At 37.7% G+C, this 18,948-nt stretch overlaps 1 protein-coding gene across 2 annotated transcripts in view; it reads left to right on the forward strand.

Annotated features, from left to right (window-relative positions):
• Window positions 1-18,948, forward strand: part of IDH3A (isocitrate dehydrogenase (NAD(+)) 3 catalytic subunit alpha) — a 637,839-nt gene that overhangs the window by 550,060 nt on the left and 68,831 nt on the right. For both annotated transcript variants that reach the window (XM_044077799.1, XM_044077800.1), the window contains exon 10: window positions 6,377-6,529. In XM_044077799.1, the coding sequence (XP_043933734.1) occupies window positions 6,377-6,529 (153 nt within the window). The remainder of the gene's footprint in view (window positions 1-6,376; window positions 6,530-18,948) is intronic.

The following is an 18,948-nucleotide window of genomic DNA, read 5'->3' on the forward strand; positions in this document are numbered from 1 at the left end:
GTCCATAAGGTACTTACACCTTTGGCTGGGAGCCAATCATTACCAGTTCAGAGCCCTGCCCTTTGGTCTCACCAAAGCCCCCAGGGTGTTCACCAACTGCATGGCAGTGGTAGCAGCTCACTTGAGACTGCAGGGATTCCAGGTGTTTCCATGTCTAGATGACTGGCTCATTACTGCCCCTACCAGGCATCTACTCATACGAGCGAGAGATCAGGTGCTGCAGACTTGCTGCCTTCTGAGAATTACCATAAATTTCAGCAAATCTCAGCTGGAACCTTCTCAGATTACTGGAGTTTATAGAAACAGTTTTCAACACTGTATCAGTAATAGCTTCTCTTCCTCTTGCAAGAGTGCAGACCATCAGATTCCAGGTCAGGAAAATAGTTCACAGTACCAAAATTTCAGCCCGGTTGATTCTTCAAACCTTGGGTTCAATAGCAACCTCCATATGATAATTCTTCAATGGATGCTAGCAACACACTGCTCAATTATTTATTAATGAATGTCAACCCAAATAAGAATCACACAGGCATGGAAGAAATGCCTTTGGTGGTAGATTCGATCGGATCAGGTTCTTTAGGGTTGAGCAGAAGTTTTTTGTGCAGAGCTATTTGGATGAGTCACAGATAAGGAAGTTCAAGGGGCAGTTGATAAAAATGGAAAATGGTACGGGGACTTAATTGATTTCTGAGGTACCTCTGAAAGAGAGAAGGCTGTATAAGGTAATGAGGAAACAATCTTAACTGAAAGATTGGTTGATGAGGAAATCTTTGAACTATTGAGTAGTTTTTAAGCTTATACCAATCTTCTAGGTGGTGTAGTAAATTAGAATAGTCAGCCAAGTCAAAGGCTCAAGTTAGATCAATGAAGAACTCCCCAATGAGCTTACCTTTATCTCTGTCGGTGAAAATGTAATCACTGAGGGTCCAGAGAGCAGACATGATACTTATACCTGCCCAGAAGGTATAATGCTTTTGAGAAAGTAAGTAGTGCAAACAAGTTTTAAAGGATTTTGTCAAGGATTGGAAGTATTGCTGTGGGATAGAGCTTTGAGAGGCTGAGGAGGGGTTTGGTTCTTTTGTTTCAGGTCTGATGAATGCATATTTCCTCATGGTGGGCATGGTGTTGTAGGGTTGAGGATGTACATATGAATTTTGTTTTTTTTTTTTGGGGGGGGGGGCACTAAGTAATCAGTACAGTAGTAGAGAAACCATGGGCAGAGATTGTCTGGCCCAGAAAGGAGCATCCAGTGAAATTTGTTGAAGTAAAGATGCAGTTTGTTTGCTTATTTTGAAGAACTAGGAAGGTGAGAGAGGTATTTTGGTTGATATGGTTGTCTGTGTCAGAGAGGACTTAATGATATGTGGGGTGGATAGATTAGAGAATTAAGAAAGTCTGTAGGTGAGAGAGAGGTTTCCAGCAGATCAAAGAATGTGGCAGAGAGAAAGCAATTCTTTTGGAAGACTTTTACCAGAGATGTTATTCACCGCACAACAGTATTATTTGCATGATGAGTGAAAGAGATTGATTTTTGATTTGAGATAATTTGGCTTTGTGACTGCATATGGATTGTTTAGTAATGTCGCACAACTTAGTGTATTTCTCCCTGGAGTTTGGATTGAGGTTGTTTTCCATTTTAAGCTTCTTTATGGAGCTGCTTTAGAGTTTTCAACTTGTTGTGGAACCTGTCAGTTTTTTTATGTTTGAACAATCTGAATATTATGGGGAAGTGGGTGTTTTGAAGGACAAGAAGCTGTGAAATTGGCAACAGTATCTGGATCTGTGAGACTGAGAATTGCAAATTAGTCTTAGTGCAAGTTGGGTTTGTACTCTAGATATTGTAGGGAGTTTTTGGTCTGTAAGCGATACTTTGTAGGGATTTTTTTTTTTTATGTGGAAGGTTAAAGGGCAAGGCAGGTGGGTGGGTTATAGTTAAGGTGTTGTCAGGGTGGGAGATAATTATGAAACATAGGAGTTAAGTAGTGTTTGGTTTTAAAATTAGGTCTGGTAGACTCGGTTGTTATTTTAGGAGTTTGAGACCAGCTAAGCTTTCTGAGTTTTCCAGGTAAGCTGGGCCAAGGAAATTTAAATTGAAGTCACCAAGGATAATTGTTTGGAGGAATGCTGGCCAGGATGTTGTGTAGTAGAGCAGTGAATGTATCCAGTGATGCAGGGGAGGTAGATGATGGCAGGATTTGGTTGCTTATTTGGCAAGAATCTATTTAGGCTCATGGTTGTTGTAGGGGTTAGCATGGGCAGCTACGAGAAAGCTGAGTGTTGATCTATGAATTAGCATAAGACTACCTCCAGACCAACTAGGCAGGAATCCGTATTGGAGTTATAATCCAGGAAGAATGGTTTAAGGTTGTAGAGGTAATTTTGAGACGGGATTCTGTGATGGCAAGTAAATTGGAAAATCTTGAAGAAGGAAACCCACTGATTTGGTCAAGTTTGTTTTGAATGCTTTTTGTATTAAGTGCATAGAACAGAAAGTTTGAATTTTTGAATTTAGTGTGGATGAAAGATTTTGAGGTATATTATTATATAAATGAGTGGGGAGTGAGAGGATCATTGTAGATGGGTGAAGTGGAATTGTGAAGTTCTGTAGCTGTATTGAATTAAAGTGAGGCAGTCTTAGGCTGTAGGAATGAGGTGAGTGGGGAATTATTCTACAGTGACTCTCTGAGCTTCTGCTCTCTGTGTCCAGGATTTATACACCCACTCACCCACCCACCCACTCAGTGTAAAGTTACTTTTCATCCACTCCCTTAAAATGGTGTATAATGTTATAATATTTTATTAGAATTCTACATTTTGCATTTTTTATAAAAACTCATTTTTATTTATGTAAATAAATAAAATCAAAAGTAAAATTTGAATTTGTGTACTGAGGGTAGAGCAATAGTCAGTTCTGAAGAATTTCAGGCTCAGCCTGTGGAAAATGCACAATAAGAGCTATAAAGGTTACAAGATAGGAATGATGAAATCACATTATACTGTGAGTAAGCACAAAATAAACGTAATATACAGTATATATAAAGATTCACAGTATATGGGGATTATACTAAGAATGATGTGGCTTTCTGCATCCTCTTTTCCCTGAGAGTACCAGAAGGAGCTTGAAGAAGTGGCAAAACCTTTTAGCAGTGCTTGCTGTATTGTGCAAGTACCTCATGCAGAATAAGGGTCCCATGGAGTGCTGGCATGAAAACAGCAGTTGCCCTCACAGGGACAAAGGTACAGATAATAAAATTTCTGGCCGTGAAGAAGTTAGTGTGGCTGAATCCATATGTTATAATTTGCTGTTACAGTGACAACCTCATGAAATTTGCGGTTGTGGTAATTATATCTACACACAACTGTACTGTATGTAATGTTAACTTCCAAGCTTTCTTTGGGAGACTGCTCCTGGGTATTAGTAGGCATACAAACCAGGAGACCAGTGAGGATCCTAGCCAAATTTCCTGTTTACCCCCGAGCACTGGCTGGTTAAATGACTTGCTCAGAGTCCCACAGTAGGCAGGCTGGGGCAGAGGGAATCAAACTATTTATCATTGGAAGCAGCTCATTAAGAGCTTTATAACCTTAATCCTAGGCCCTAACTACCAGACCAAAGGGTTGGCTGCTTTGACCAAAAGTTTGCAACAGAAAAAAATCACATATTTCCCTGACTTGGAGTTCAGGGACTCTGTGGAAGGACCAATCTGTTAAGACACTTTTGTGGTTGCATTTGCTGTGGAAAACCATCAGCTGGGAGAAGGTTCTGTCTGCATATGTGCTGAGGTAGATATTCAGTGCCATTTAGTGTTGCTTTTATAGAAAGCCCGGGAGGTCATGGACTTTAATTCTTGAATAAATGGAACCTGTAAAATGTTTTGGATTTGATGCTACTTGCAAGTTTAAGGATGAGGGTATTGTAGTGAACTGTGGCATGTCATGAGTTGCAGAGGCATCACACTCTTGTTTATCTTCTTGTGTCACCATCCATATTCTCTCCATTAGCAGGAAACTTAGACCTTGCAGTGTCATCACTTGTAACAATGCATATTAAATGTACTGGTTAAAGTTGATAATGTTGCAGGTCCCTGGATTGCTGAGAGTGGATGTCACTCTCATCCATTCTCATCCCAGGGGAAGTGAACACTGGTGGACTCTGAGACACCCCCCTCCACATACTACTCCTGTAACTGCAGATTTGGAGGCCACGTGTAGTTAAGGTCATTTGAAGGGGACAGTTTGGAAATCAGCATGTTTGTTGCTAAGGAGAATGTGGTCTTCTCCTGATCTTCTAAGTGCAATAGGGAGAAGGAAGAGTTAGTGGTGGATGCATTCTTCATCTCATGGCATGGGGGGGGGGGGTTATTGTATACCTCCTTTTATTTTCCTTGATTCCACATTCATTGCAGAGTTCAGAGAAGAAAAGCCTAAAACTAATTTTTGTCACTTCCTGATGGCCAAGAAGGGTGTGGTTTCAGACTTTCAGGTCCCTGGCAGTGCAGAAAGCATTCCTAGTGCTCCCCATGTATGTTGCACAAAGTTGGGATGATAACTCTATCCACTAATAGAACTTCTTTCCTGATGTAGATCCTCCGAGTCCACAGGACTTTCCCTTGGGGGGGGGGGGTCCTCAGAAATTACTTACGTTGACAAAAAGCCTTTAACTTTGCAAAATTATGTCTATAAATGGAAAGCCTTCTCCATTAGGGCATCGTGGTACCCTGTACTATCGCATTTGGTCAGTTTGCATATATGATTTTGACCTTTGGTATTTCACAGTTAAGGTGATTATTTCAGATTGTTTTGTCCAGCACAGTCATATTGAGAACAGTAGTCCCAGCACTGGTTGGTCAAGGCAGTTCCTCAAAGGAGTACCATGTCTATGCCCTTCTTTGAAGGACCACATTTCTCCATGTACTTCAGCATTGTGATTGACCAACTTGCCTGTCCATCATTTGTCCTCACCAGCTCATCACTGATGTTTTTCCCCTTGGGAAGTGCTTTTTTCTTTTTGACATCACTTTTGCTTGCAGAATTTCAGAGCAGCAAGACTTTGTGCAGGGAACTTCGTTTGGTCTTTCACAGTGTGTGTCCCTTAATGATGAAACCTATGTTTCCTCTCCAAAAAGTGATTTCCAAATTTTCAGTGAATCCCTTTTTCATTTGTTTTCTTGTCTGGGGCATAAATCAAGGCTTAGAGACCCCCTCCCACTTTGGATGTGCACCACCAGCTCATGCTTTTACCTGAAGCAAGTGCACGAGCACTGGAAGGCTGAACAGTTGCTCAGTTCCTTCACCTGAGTGTGGGAAAGGCTTAGAGTCCACATAAACACTTTCAGTGTAAATTGCTAGCTGTATAATCTTTTGCCATCTTCTGGCACTTGGTATTCCATGGGAAAATGCTACAGCCACATGTCACTGCACATTATGACTGCTTCCTGTGCTTGCTTAAGGAATATTTCCATTGCAGACATCTGTGCTGTGGCATGTTTGTCCTTAATGCATACCTTTGCCAAGTGGTATTGTCTCATTCATGGCTTCAAAAGTCAGGATTCTGTGGTAAATCTCTACTTTAGGTCTCAGCTTTCCCAGCCTCTGAGCCTGAGCTGTAGTCTAACTTCTTCATTGTAGTGGATTTTTTTTTAGATTCATCCTATATGACAAATCATGCAGGGACTCTGATGTTCTGTATAACAGATATCCTTGTTACTGTACCAGCTGATCACTGAGAGGACCCTTCCTAGTTCATCACAGATGCTGTCCTGCTGTTCCCTGTGTGTGTCAGTGAGCCCTCCATCCAGCCTTGGCAGTTGGCAATCCCTGCAAGACTGGCAGCTATGTGCTTGTATATTACTCATTAGCAGTGTAAGTGCCAAATCCATTATTTCTTGATTTTGTGGAAGTGTAGTTGGGGGATAAACAGTTGAGCACCGGGGCTATTCATACTTGTGTAATTAACCTGTGATATCATAAAGCTTTCAAGTACCAAGAACAAGATCAAGTTAAAAGCAGCACGATTTTCATTATTGTTGTAGGATGAAACCATTCACAAAACCCATTACGAAGGGATCCCTTGTTCTGCAAATGCTACAGTAAAAAGGTGTCTTGTTATTTTTTTAGCTTCCAGATCTCTATCAGTAGAAGTATACAACAGAGGTGTATTAAGTTTGTGGGTGTAAATTAACATAATACCACCTTATTGTAGGTCAGATGTAGAGCTCATGGTTGTTAAAAATGCTTCAAGTACTAGCTGCTCTTAAGATTCGTACTGCATTTTAAAGTTTGTGTCCAAGTATGTGCTTTTTATATTTGTTTCCTAATGTTTCTGCGTTATAATATACAAGTGCTTTGTTTGTTTGTTTTTTTTGTGATTCCACAGGTTCATGGAACAGCTCCAGATATTGCTGGCAAAGATTTGGCAAACCCCACAGCCCTTCTCTTAAGTGCTGTAATGATGCTTCGTCACATGGGATTGCACGATCATGCTCGAAAAATAGAGATGTCTTGTTATGATACAGTTAAGGATGGAAAGGTGTGAGCAAAACTGTTAACATTGCATCAGAATTTTCCAGTCTTTTATTTGCTTATTTTTGTTTGCTTGGTTAGTTCTGTTCGGCATGCGACACATGCCTGTTTTCAGGGAAGACTTAAGGTGGTGATTATATAGACAGGAGAAAATTTGGAAGAACACCAGGGGAGATTTCCATTCTTTTTTCAGTGACTGCCATGTAGTTTGTTTTCCTAGCTGAACTTGCCTCAGCGAAAAGACATACACTCTGTCTGCTTATTAGTTATGTTAACTGGTCCAGAGACCCTTTTCAGCCTTAACCTGGGCTATATGATAGAAGTATTACATTGTACATAATATAAATTGTACAGTGCCAAGAGTATTGTACATTGTAGGCTGCAAAATGTTGCATACATAGGTTTTTAATACAATCGTTCTGAAGTTATAAAAACACAGCCCATTGTTGCAACTACTTTTATTTTTTATGTGGTGGAATGCAGAACTTAAGCAGCAATTTTTATTTATGTATGTGTTTAATTAATTAATTAATTAGTATATTTATTTATTTTTACTTTTTGGGAAATAGCTGTTATGTATTGATTTCAAATGTTATTGTCTAGGAAGTAGCTGTTAACTGTCAATTTCAAGTATTCTGTTACTATTGTTATACTGTCCTTGCTGCGTTATTTTGCTATACTGTTTTATTTATGTAAGCAGGCTATTATAAAATATCAGATTGCAGTGCTTAGGAGTCTGTTTTGCCTGTCTGATAAGTACCTACTGCTGAAAATTTGCATCTTATGTGATGAAACCGCACTGTTGGGTGACAGTGCAGAGTAGATAGCAGAGAACAGAGAGGTGACAACACATGAACAGCAAGGGAACCAAAACTCAAGCTTTTGCTGATATAATTGGCTGTCTCTCGTTTTTTAAACAATTGTAATTTCTGTGCTGAAAAAAATCCTTATGTTGCTATTCATAATACCCCATTCAGTCTTTCTTGCTTTTTGTTTGCTAATGAGAATCCTGACGCACTTTGTTTTCAAGGTTAGTTGATGATGTTTTGTATCAGTTTGCTTGCTGGTAACTCACCAGAAAAAAATGTTTACTATTTTATTTAAAGGTTAATATGGCCAGGTTATTATAGCTTGCTTTCAGAGTCCCATAACAGTTACACCTAAACAAATTTACCTCTCTTTGTTTTGTATTTTTATTTGTTACTTAGCCAGTAGTTGCTCTGTAGATCATTGTCAGCCACAACTTGAGCAAAGAGGCACTATTTCTTTATTTTATTTACCTATTTGAGTTTGTTCACTGGGGTAAACCAGTGATCCAGGATCAGCTCTGGTGGTTATCACTCAGAACAAAATATCTTTTAAGTGGAAATCATTTGTGCACTCAAAGTAGATCAGCACAATTTGCAGTGGAAGTATACATTTAGTACATCGAGTATATCATGTTGCAGAAACATGCAATCCAGCTGAAGAAGTTCAAATTCACAAGGTGATAAAAATAGAAAACTTTTGAAAAAATGTGGAGAAGGCAGTAAAAGTGCATATTTCAATTTAGAGTAAAGCAATGTTTGACATATTTTATATTCATTTGTGGTTAGTAGTTGAAAAAAGGATGGGAGTTTGGAGATGAATACAAGCAGAGCAGTAACTGACAGACTAAACACACTTTGAGTACCTTACATTGAATAGGCTGAACAAACTAGCTATCTGAAATAGTGAAAGGTAACTATAGCATAATCAGAGCACTGGCACAAAGTGGTACATGACATGAAAAAGAGGGTGGGCTTGTGACAGTCACCATTTCAGCCCTCCTTGACATTTGTACTTGAACTGACTGACTAACATAGAAACAGTTTCAGACTATAATGCAGTCAAACCTTAATCATTTTGATGCATGGTGAATACATTACATGAAAAGCATGATAGAGCTGTGCACAAAAACATACATTTTTTTATCTGTTTTCCCCTGTAATTCTTTCATATAGTTAAATGATGATTGAACAGCCTAGCATGATATAACTTGATTATCATACATAATGGAAGATGATTCTAGTTTGCATGTGGTGCCTTGGAAAAAAAGTTCTTTTATGTCTTTTCAGTGTTAGGGTGAACTAGGCCTGTATTCTCAAGGTGTAACTAAAATATTTGATTTCTGGTTTAATTTGATTAAGGATGGGACAGTATTTTAGACAGAGCAGCTTGAAAATTAGGGATGAAAAAATCTCACATGCTTTCACTATAACTGAAAGCCACCAGGCTTTTCTTTTTCCTAGAGAAAAATGGTGGTGGTCTCCGTGGCTTGACAGAAAAATCTGCAGTTTTTTATGACTTCTTGGAATATTGTATGCTCAACTGAGGGAGGTTACAAGAAGAGAATTTTCTAGTTTTGCAATAAAAGCATTAATTCTAGTGGTCCTTGCATCAGTGTTTAACAAACACACTGGCTATTTTATAGTGGTAAAAGTTTTTAGGACTTTGTCAACATTATTATTGTTATGCATAGCCAGCTTTAGGCACCAGCGAACCCTGTGGTTGCTGGAAGCCCCAACCACAGCAAGTTATCTTAAACTGATATTTTTATAACATGTCAGTCAAATTGACAAAAGCTAGTACAGCAATCCTATATAGTTACTTAACCAGGTGGGTGGCAATAACTCTTATGTATATCTTCTTTAAAATTCAAAGATATTCTGGTTCTAGTAACACTGTTTTATCAAGTAACAGGCTTCACAATTCCATTAAATATTTTACTACTGACTTAGTGCCACTAGCTTACTTGAACCCTGCTGTTGGACATTCTCTCCACTAAAATTAACAGCATAGTCAGCTTCAGGTACCTGCAGTACCCCTGGCTGCATGCCCCCCTTAATCATCCTTGACTATTTGGGGGCCCCACAAAAGCTCTTGCTGGTTGTTGAAAAATAAGGATAAAAATGTACTAATTTTCTGATTGTTCTTTTACCTCAACAGGGCTGTGATAGGACCATTTTAGGGTAAAGCTGATAATGAGCCCGAGGAAGGTCCGCACTAGAGAGATCAGCAGCCCAGAGTGGCTGATCTCAGTGTAAACCTTGTATTTTTAGAAGACCTAATGCTTCTGATCTTCAGGGATGTTTTTTTTCCTTTCAGGGATTTTTATAAATACTGGCAGAATACAAGATACTATAGCATTCAAGTCCTTTGCTGAATAATTCTACACAATGCCAAAATTAATAGCAGAATCGTGGCTCAAAATCGACAACATATTTTAAGTACTACTCCAATTCACTGAAAAAGTTAATAGAATGACACATTTTGCATCAACATGCATTTTTGGATAGTACGATCCATAAAACTATCATGTCTGAATTCATTGGCTCTGTAATCCTGAACGATTTACCTTTTACGAAGGACAGAGAAAAAATGAGGTAAAATCAGGGAAGATCTCTGAAATCAAAGACAGTGACAGTATCTATTACTCAATGAGTAGCAGCATCTGGTGTGGCAATACTAGTGTTGCACAACTTATTGCTATTTGCAGAAGTACAAAACTAGAGTACAAAACTAGTACTGCTATGGCTTATGCCTGTGTGTGTGTGTGTGTGTGTATAATGTGTATGCATGTAAATAGGGTTGCCACCTTTTCAAATGGCCAAAGTGGGACATTTTTGGTAGAGACATCAGATTTTACAGGCAGACACATACCCACGGTCAGTACAAAGGATAGAACTTAACTTTTTTGCCAAAATAAAAGCTTATTCTTGTAGCATTTTAGTTGCTTATTCTGTTTCTTATAACATTTAGATATTTTAGATACAGAATAACGGATTTATGCAACTATTACATAACATATAGGAAATAATTTTGTCCTATAATCTCAGGACATTTGCCATTTTTAGAATTTTTTGTCAGGACACAACTGCCCAAAGAGGGACTGTCCCTCACAAAGTGGGACAGGTGGTAACCCTACATGTAAAAAATATCACAGATTTTTATCTGTGCTTACACCCAATAATGCCAGGAGACATGCATTATTTTTCTGAGTATTATTAGAAAAGGCAGCTAACAAGTAATTACATTTCAAAAGTAAGGCATACAATATATCACAGAACATTTGGACATTTAGATCTTCTAGGAGTCCCAGTCTAACATCAGAGAGATGCATACACCTTGACTGTCTTTTTGCGGGGTTTAAAGAGGCAAGTTGTATTCCAAGATATGACCTGTGATTCCTCACAGCAGTTGTCCTGTTGGTTTATTGTGAGCTCCTATTTTGTCAGCTTTGAAAGTTAAGCCTTGAGGAGAACTTAGGTTGTCCATGAAAGAAAAAAAAATAGAGTGAAATTGTTCTCTTACTCATTAGTTTTGTTTAGACCACTGTTGGACTAAAAGGTTTGGGAAAATGCTCTAAACTGCATCCTAGAGAATCTGTTACCAGTATAGCTTCTGGAGGCATCAACTTAATTGAATTATTTCCTTAATAGTTATTACTGTTCTGTCTTGGTCAGGAGATGTGTGTTGAAAGGATGCAAGGAAAACTAAAGCTGAACAGTACTGAATTTCTTTCCTTTATCATAATTTCTGTTCAAGCCATCATTGGATGAAAAGGTTGTGTAGAAAGAAAAAAAAAAAACTTAAAATGCACTTCAGAGCACATAGAAAGTTACAGCTTCTTGAAAAAAGTTGAAAAGTAAGAAGTGTAAGACAAAATATGGGAAAAGGAAGAAAAAAGTAATGTGTGTGGCATGGGGAGCCCAAGATTGGGGGGGGGGGGTGGAAACAGAGGTGTGTGTGTGTGTGTGTATAGGTAAGGGTGCTAAAACAGTAGGCAGGGCCTAGGGTGCAGTTTCTCATAAGGAGAGCTGTACATAAGAGTTATTGTAATGCATCATTGCTGCAGCTAAATGGCAGTAGCTGTTAATGTTCCTTTGTGAGATGGATCAACACAGAGTGGTACATAAGCCTGTCGTTATATAAGAACATTGAAGCTACAGGTACTACTGCTAAAAGTTTATAGCACAAACTAAAATGTTGCTTAGGGGGGGTGGCTGTAACAGGGCGATACTTAGACTGAAAGTACTTGGGGGGACCCAACCTGACACTTGCTGTGGGCCCCCAGAATGCTAACGCCAGCCTTGTTGATATAGGGATTAAAATACAGAATAGGACCTACAAAGAATCTGCAGTTCTTTTGTTCAAATAACTGGGGAATAAGACAGTTTGTATGGGGGGGCAGATAATGAAATACTCATTTAATTTCACATTATATTACTGACATCAAAAAACAGAGAGGCTCAAGATATTATATAACGCACTGTATTTAGCATTTTTGTCTGTTCACTTCTTAAGTATGCAGCCAAACAAAACAATTGCTTCCATTTAAATAAATACAAAACGCCACATGACCTATCTCAGCCAACCAAATCCCTTATTTCAAAATAATCATGCTAATAAATTCAAAGATGAAAGTGCTACTTTAATTCATTTCTAATATCAATTTAAAAAAACACTTAAGTAACAAAACATTCCTTCATGTCAATTATTTTCTAAAAAAATATAAACCGTGTGCGATTTAATACTTTCACTTCTTAATTTTACTGTATCTCTTAAAGAGACACCATCATGAATACCTGGAAAAACCATTGCTTATAAATTAAGTTCCCATTTTATTCTTTATCCCCTAAAATTGTATTATATTTCCCCTGCCATCCAAATTTAAATTATGTACCACAAAAAATGAACATTTTTAAAAATATTTACACTCGAGTATGTGTAAACAAAGCTTATATGCATCATTTTTCTTTGTCATACATATGTTCCTTTATTCTGGTGGTAAGGTGTCTGCTGGTTTTGCCTAGATAAAACACTTCACACGATCCACACAATGCCATGTAGACAACACCCAACAGATCAACCACTAAAGTGTCTGGGAAACCTATAGTTTTTCTTCAGTTTTTTATAGTAATATTTTATCCCGCAAAAATAAGGCTGCACTATGTACAATGTACACCTTTTCTTTATAAGTGAGCCTCTTTTCTGATTTTTTTTTTCCAACTTCTCCCTATATTCTAACACATTTTTCATATTTCCAGCTTTCCAGAATGTGAATGTTTGTTCTTGCCCCACAACAACTCATTCTTGATCGTTTAAAATAATGTTTCAGTGCACAAGAGAGATGCCCTCACAATCTGATAGATTTGGATTGCTTTTGCAAGGAAGAGTGGGCAAATATTGCCAAGTTAAGATGTGCCATGCTGACAGACTCCTACCCATGAAGACTGAATGCTGTAATTAAATCAAAAGGTGCTTCAACAAAGTATTAGTTTAAGGGTGTGCACACTTATGCAACCAGCTTATTGTACATTTTTTATTTTTTATATTTTTCCCCTAGCAGATTTGTTTTCAATTGAATTGTACAGGTTATAGGTCACGTTAAAGGTGGGAAAAGTTTTGAATTGATTTATTGTGGTCTATTTTTTTTATATCACCAAAACCTGGCATTTTAACAGCGGTGTGTACACATTTCATATCCACTGGAACTGTAGGTGAAGCAAAATAATTTCTTAATAGCACTATGTTAATAGTGCGTGGTTTTCTTTGCATGTTATAAAGTAAATTGTTTTAAGTTATTTTTAATTGTAGTAGGGATGCTAATATAAACAGATGTTCCTGTTTTTGTTTTTCTTTTTTTCTTTCTCCCTATTCAGTTTTTAAGAAACATAGGCACTGCAGTGTTAAAAAAAACTGGTTAAAAGAGCAAAATTAGTGTGCTTTTTCTTATCCTTGCATAGGGGAATGACTTGGTTAAGCCCATTAGCTTAAGCTAGTAACAGGTTTTAAGAGAAAGTAAGTAAATGGAAAAATAATATTGAATAATATAAAGATTCTTTTCTGGTAAACAGTTTTGTGTCTGGTGCTCATGTCTCTAGCAGATGATCTGATAAAGAGAAATGGCTTTGAGAAAATGTTTTCAAGTGTTCTCCCAGCTGAGAGAGCTGTAAAGATAAGACCAAGCCAGACAGCACTTCATAGAACCACGGGCTGCACCATGCATCTTAGCATGGATAACCTTTCTTTTAAGTTATCTGAAGTCTATGTGGCTGTCAGTTTGGAATATTTGTTCCTATTAGGAGGGCAAAACTTCAATATTTGAAGAGGTACATAGCTTTGTGTTTTATTGTTAATATGTTTTAGGGGGTATTGGCAGTGCTTTGTATTTTTGTTTGAGGATTTTCAATAAAACAAAATGTTTCTGTAAGATGTGATAGACTCAAATGAAGATAATAATCGACTGTATAAAATACTAACTTGCCAAAGAGTGCATGCATGTAACACAAACGTTGGAACTAGACATTTAACAAAAATCTGTTCTACATAAAAGGTGGGAATAATAATTTTTCAAGAATGTTGCTTTCTGTAATGTCTTTAAATGTTAATGGTCTCTCAGATAAATACAAAAAAGAAAAAGTAGTAAACCATATTAAAATGTAGAGTGCAAATAGCTATACTACAGGAGGCACACTTGGAAAGTACTGAACATATGAATTTGATAAAGGAAGGTTTTCAGGATGGTTATTCAGCAGAGTACATATATTAATTGCAAGAGGAGTTCCAATAGTGATAGAAGAGGATAAAAAGACAATAATGATAGATTTGTAGTACTAAGGGGCAGTTGTCAAGGGAGGAGGATCACACTGGCATGTTTTTATATTCCTTCAAAAACTGCTGTAATGGTGCCTAAGAAAATTCTGGGAGAAATATTCAGCTGTCAGCAAGGAATGTTATGTAGATAGGGACTGGAATTTGATTTGTAACAGTGAAGGTGTGTCTGGAGTGCCCAGAAGAGGAAAATATAACAAAGGAGGATAGATTTTTAATGAAATGTATGAAACAGATGTTCTCTAGGAGGGGCTGACAGGGAGACAAACAACTGTTGTCACAGCAATGGACTAAAACTAAATGCCAAAAAATGCATACTCATCCATCCCTGGTAACTATCATAGTGATAACACACCCCTTAGATTTGACCCAGTAGTCAGTAACTTAGGAACACACAATAATCTAGCCTTTGACCATCATGTGTCTACAGTGGTGTGGAAATCATTCTATGTTGCACAACTTATAAACAAAGGTATGGCATCCAAGTCCAAGGAAGTAATTATTCCACTGTATTCTGCATTCTTCAGACCTGTCATTGAGTAGAATGCCCCCTTTGGTATATACCTAACCAGGCATATCCAACATTTGGAGCATCCACAGAGGTTCCTCACTAAAAAAATACAGGGCATAAGTAAAATGTCCCATGCAGATCGCCTAAACGCCCTATCCCTGTGTTCTGTCTCCTACATATTTTTGAGGGGAGATGTATGCCTGGCAATACAGGGCATTATCAGACCCATTCTGATGGATCTCCTGCATATCACACAAAACAAACAGCACTAGAGTTACCCATTCTAAACACTTAAACCTTGCCTGTGATATAAATAGGACCTGCTGGAGAGAGAGGTTTGTATCCCAGAGACTACTGCATCTATGGAACAAGCTCCCCATCCATGTGAAGCAGAGTTCTTCCCTAACCCAATTCAAGTGCAACTTGGACAATTGGATAGAAAACAAGAATTTCATCTCTAGTTTGGCACCTATGTTTCTAATGGACACAGATAACCTGTAAGTGGTTCATCTCCCAAGTCATGTTTACACTTATCAAGGGTATCAAAACTTGTCAGAGATTTGTGGTGCATGGTTTGTCTTAAAAAGACCCTTATGGTCGTTAGCCTAGTAAATACCTACGAACGTATATTTGGCATGGAAATGAGAATTCAGTACTAGGAGTTGGAGTGAATTTACATATTATACCCCAAGATGCAAAACTGGGCTAGGCTGGACAGAATTTACATTTCACAGGAATATGTGCATTTAATTGAAGGCATTGATGCACACTCAATAACTATTTCAGATCATGTGCGAATAATAACTAAAATAAAAACACAGAGTAATGAAATAAAAATGAGACACTGGCACTTTCCTACCTATCTGTTCAAAAAAGAGGAATTTAATGAGTGGGTAGTGGAAATTATTCAGGAGGTATTAGAGAAGATAGAAATTTCATCTGAAGATACAGCTAGGGAGTGGGATAAAACTAAAGTGGCATTTAAAAATAGGGTGAAAATAAAAGAAAGGGAGATATGGTTAAGAAGTAAAAAGAATTATTCAGAGGAACTGACAAATGTTAAAGTATTGCAAAATAGGGGGAGTCTTTCAGAACAAGAAGATGAACAACTGCAGAATGCAAAAAGAAAATAAAGGATTACTTCAGTAATCTTGAATTTAGAAAGATTGTGGTTCAGCAGCTGTTTTTTGATAATAAGTTTAGAGCACAAAAACTTTAGCATGATGACTCAAACAACAAAAAGTAGAAAGAGCTGTCACCATGTTTAGGGAGCCTATAACAGGAGGAAAACAAGGGATCCTGTAGAAGTATTAGATATTTTCGAAATTCTATGAAACTTTGTATAAAGCAGAGAAATATGGAAATCAAGAAAGGGTATGAATAGAAATGTTTATGGAAGAATTAAATATGCCATGGTTAGAGTTAGAGGGGGCTCAATTACAAACAGGATAGGAGGAGATGAGATAAAAATGGCGATGTTTAACCAATCTATGGGAAAGTTCCCAGTAATAGATGGTATTCCTATGGAAGTTTGGAAGCTATGAGGGAAAAAACTAATAAAAGATCTGGAAGGTTTTGTGTAACAGTATTTTAAGAGAAGTACCAGCATCCTGGAAGAGAGTGGTGGTAGCTGTAATACCTAAAGAGGGTAAAGATCCATGAAATCCAGCTTCATATAGGCACGTTTCAATATTAAACCATGATTATAAAGTGTTATTTCTGTAATGGCTAAAAGAATGGCAAAATCGATGCCAAAACTGATAGATATGGATCATTATGGTTTTGTGGAGGGGAGGCAAACATTTGACAACATTAACAGAGCATTGATGATCCAGAGGGAAGCATATTGTAAGAAAATACCACTGTTGTTGGTGGGTGTTGATGCAGAGAAAGCATTAGACAGAGTAAGCAGGGACTTTATTAAAAGAACAATGGAAAATATTTGCATTCCCTTATAAAATTCTAAGATTGACTAAGAGGATATGTGAGGTACTGAAGACGAAAATTAAAGTGGGTTGGGCCCTCTTTGATAATTTCTGCTTGAGCAAACGAACCAGGGAGGGATGTCCTCTCTCCCCTTTGTTATTTACATTATATTTAGATCCATTGGCAAAGAAAATAGGGCACTCAGAAATTTAAGTATATAATCAGTTGTTGTCTTTCGGCTTTTCCCGGTAAGGGGTCGCCACAGCAGAACTTCGGTCCGCTAATGATTGGCAGTAAATTTTTATGAAACGCCGAGGTGCCAGCTTGACGCTCAACCTTCAACGAAGGCACGCCCATATACGCACGCATGTCTTTCGAACGCTACCCAACTGTGGGGAGGACATGCAGACTCCACACAGAAGGCACTCCCAAGGCCAGCCGAGAATCGAACGGGAGAACCTCTTGCTGTGAGGTAACAACGCTACCGCCATACCGGTAGTCAAGACAGGATATCTTTGTTTGCAAATTATATTATTTTATACCTGACAAAACCAGAAGAGGACAGTACAGTGTTGTGAAACATACTGATACAGTTTCATATCTTTTCAGGATACAAAATTAATGAAGCTAAAAAAAAAAAAAGCAATATTGGTTAAGTTATGTACCAACACACAGATTGGTTCAGCAATATCTATATTTATGGGAACATCATAAAAAATTAAGTATTTAGGAGTATGTATTAAAAATGATTCTGGTTTACCAGCTCAAGATATGTCGGAAGTGACTAAACAAAGATAACACAAAAACTGAGAAAATGGAAGCTCTGTTATATGGATATCGATAGTAAGATACAAGAAGTTAAATGGTTTAGTTCCTTTAGTCTTATAAACCGGTCAGACATATTTTTTATCAACAGGATGAGAAGTTGTGGACAGCAATTAATAAAGAGTTGAAGGATTTTATATGGGAGGGAAAGACTGAAAGAGTCAAGTGGGATAAGCTTATTCTTCCAATGGAGTAAGGCGGATTGGGGTTACCCGAGTTGAAGGGGTATTTCAGAGCAACACAGTTAAGACTCCTGTACATAGCTCAAGCAGAAAACTATAATTCAAAGTGGAAAGAGTTGAAGATGAAACGGGGGAAGCTCAAGAAACAAGGAGAGACTGGAATTTTGCATACAGACCTTTAAGGAGAATAGCAATAATCATACAGAATATTATATTCATAAAGAAGCAGAAAGTATTGTAAGAGCTAAGTCAACATGGGAATGGAGAAAGGACATTCGGCCAATAGGGATGACTGCAATTAGGAATAGACAATAGGCAAGTGGGGGCTAGAATTTATTGGAGAAAACTGGCAAAGGAACCAAGATATTGGGAGCAAATTGCTAGATAAGGAAAGGTAAAAGAATGGGACGATGCCAAGAACTTATTTGGCCTGTAGGTTAGTGATTGGCTTCCCTATCAAGGACTGATATCAGAGTATAGGCAAAGAGAAAGAAATAGGGTGGTCTAAACAAAAGATCAGTACTGATAGAATTTTAGTAGAATCTAGAACAGAAGTTGCAGTTAAGAAAGGTATAATTAGTAGAGCATATAAAATATTGCATAACTACAAGAGTCAATCACAGGAAGTTAGAAAGGATTGGGAAGAGAAACTAGATAATCAATTCACAAAGGAACAATGGGGGCTATATGTATGCCTTCCAAATACGAAACAAAGTCTAGAAAGTTTAGAATCTTTGCTTGGAAGTGTTTACATAGGTGTTTTTATACTCCAAGTAGACTCCAAAGAATCTTTCCTCAGGTAGTCAGCAAATGTTGGAGGTGTGATGGGGAAGAAAGAGGTAACCTGTAGCATTTTCTGGGAGTGTAATGAGTTGTCAGACTTTAAAAGATTCCCTGTAGACGGCTCTGTCTGAGATACTGGTTGAGCAAATTGGTTTAACTAAGGAAATTATTTGTTTGAGCTACGATACAGAATCGGAGTTGCCTAGACATAGTAAATGTTAGTCTTGTTGATTCTAATTACGATGGCTGCAAAAAGTTAATTACTAGAAAAAGAAAATTGAAGTCTAAACCAACTTTACTAGAAGTAGCAAAGATAATAAGAGATAAAACAACTGGAATTGTGACCTTTAGAAAAGAGTAGGAGGAAATGACATAGGAAAAATGGGAACTGTGGGATTAATACATGCAGAGGAGGAACAAGGTTTAAAAGTAGGCAGGATTTGAATGAGTTATGTAATATTTGACTGGCAATGACTGGATATAAGTGATGTGTAATGTTTGCAGCTACAGTTGTTAGCATGGTTTGAAACGTATAATGTTTGCAACTGAAATTGTCAATATGGT

The sequence above is a fragment of the Protopterus annectens genome, chromosome 7.part0 (genome assembly GCF_019279795.1).
Source record: "Protopterus annectens isolate FY-2018-M chromosome 7.part0, PAN1.0, whole genome shotgun sequence".
Taxonomy (NCBI): domain Eukaryota; kingdom Metazoa; phylum Chordata; order Ceratodontiformes; family Protopteridae; genus Protopterus; species Protopterus annectens.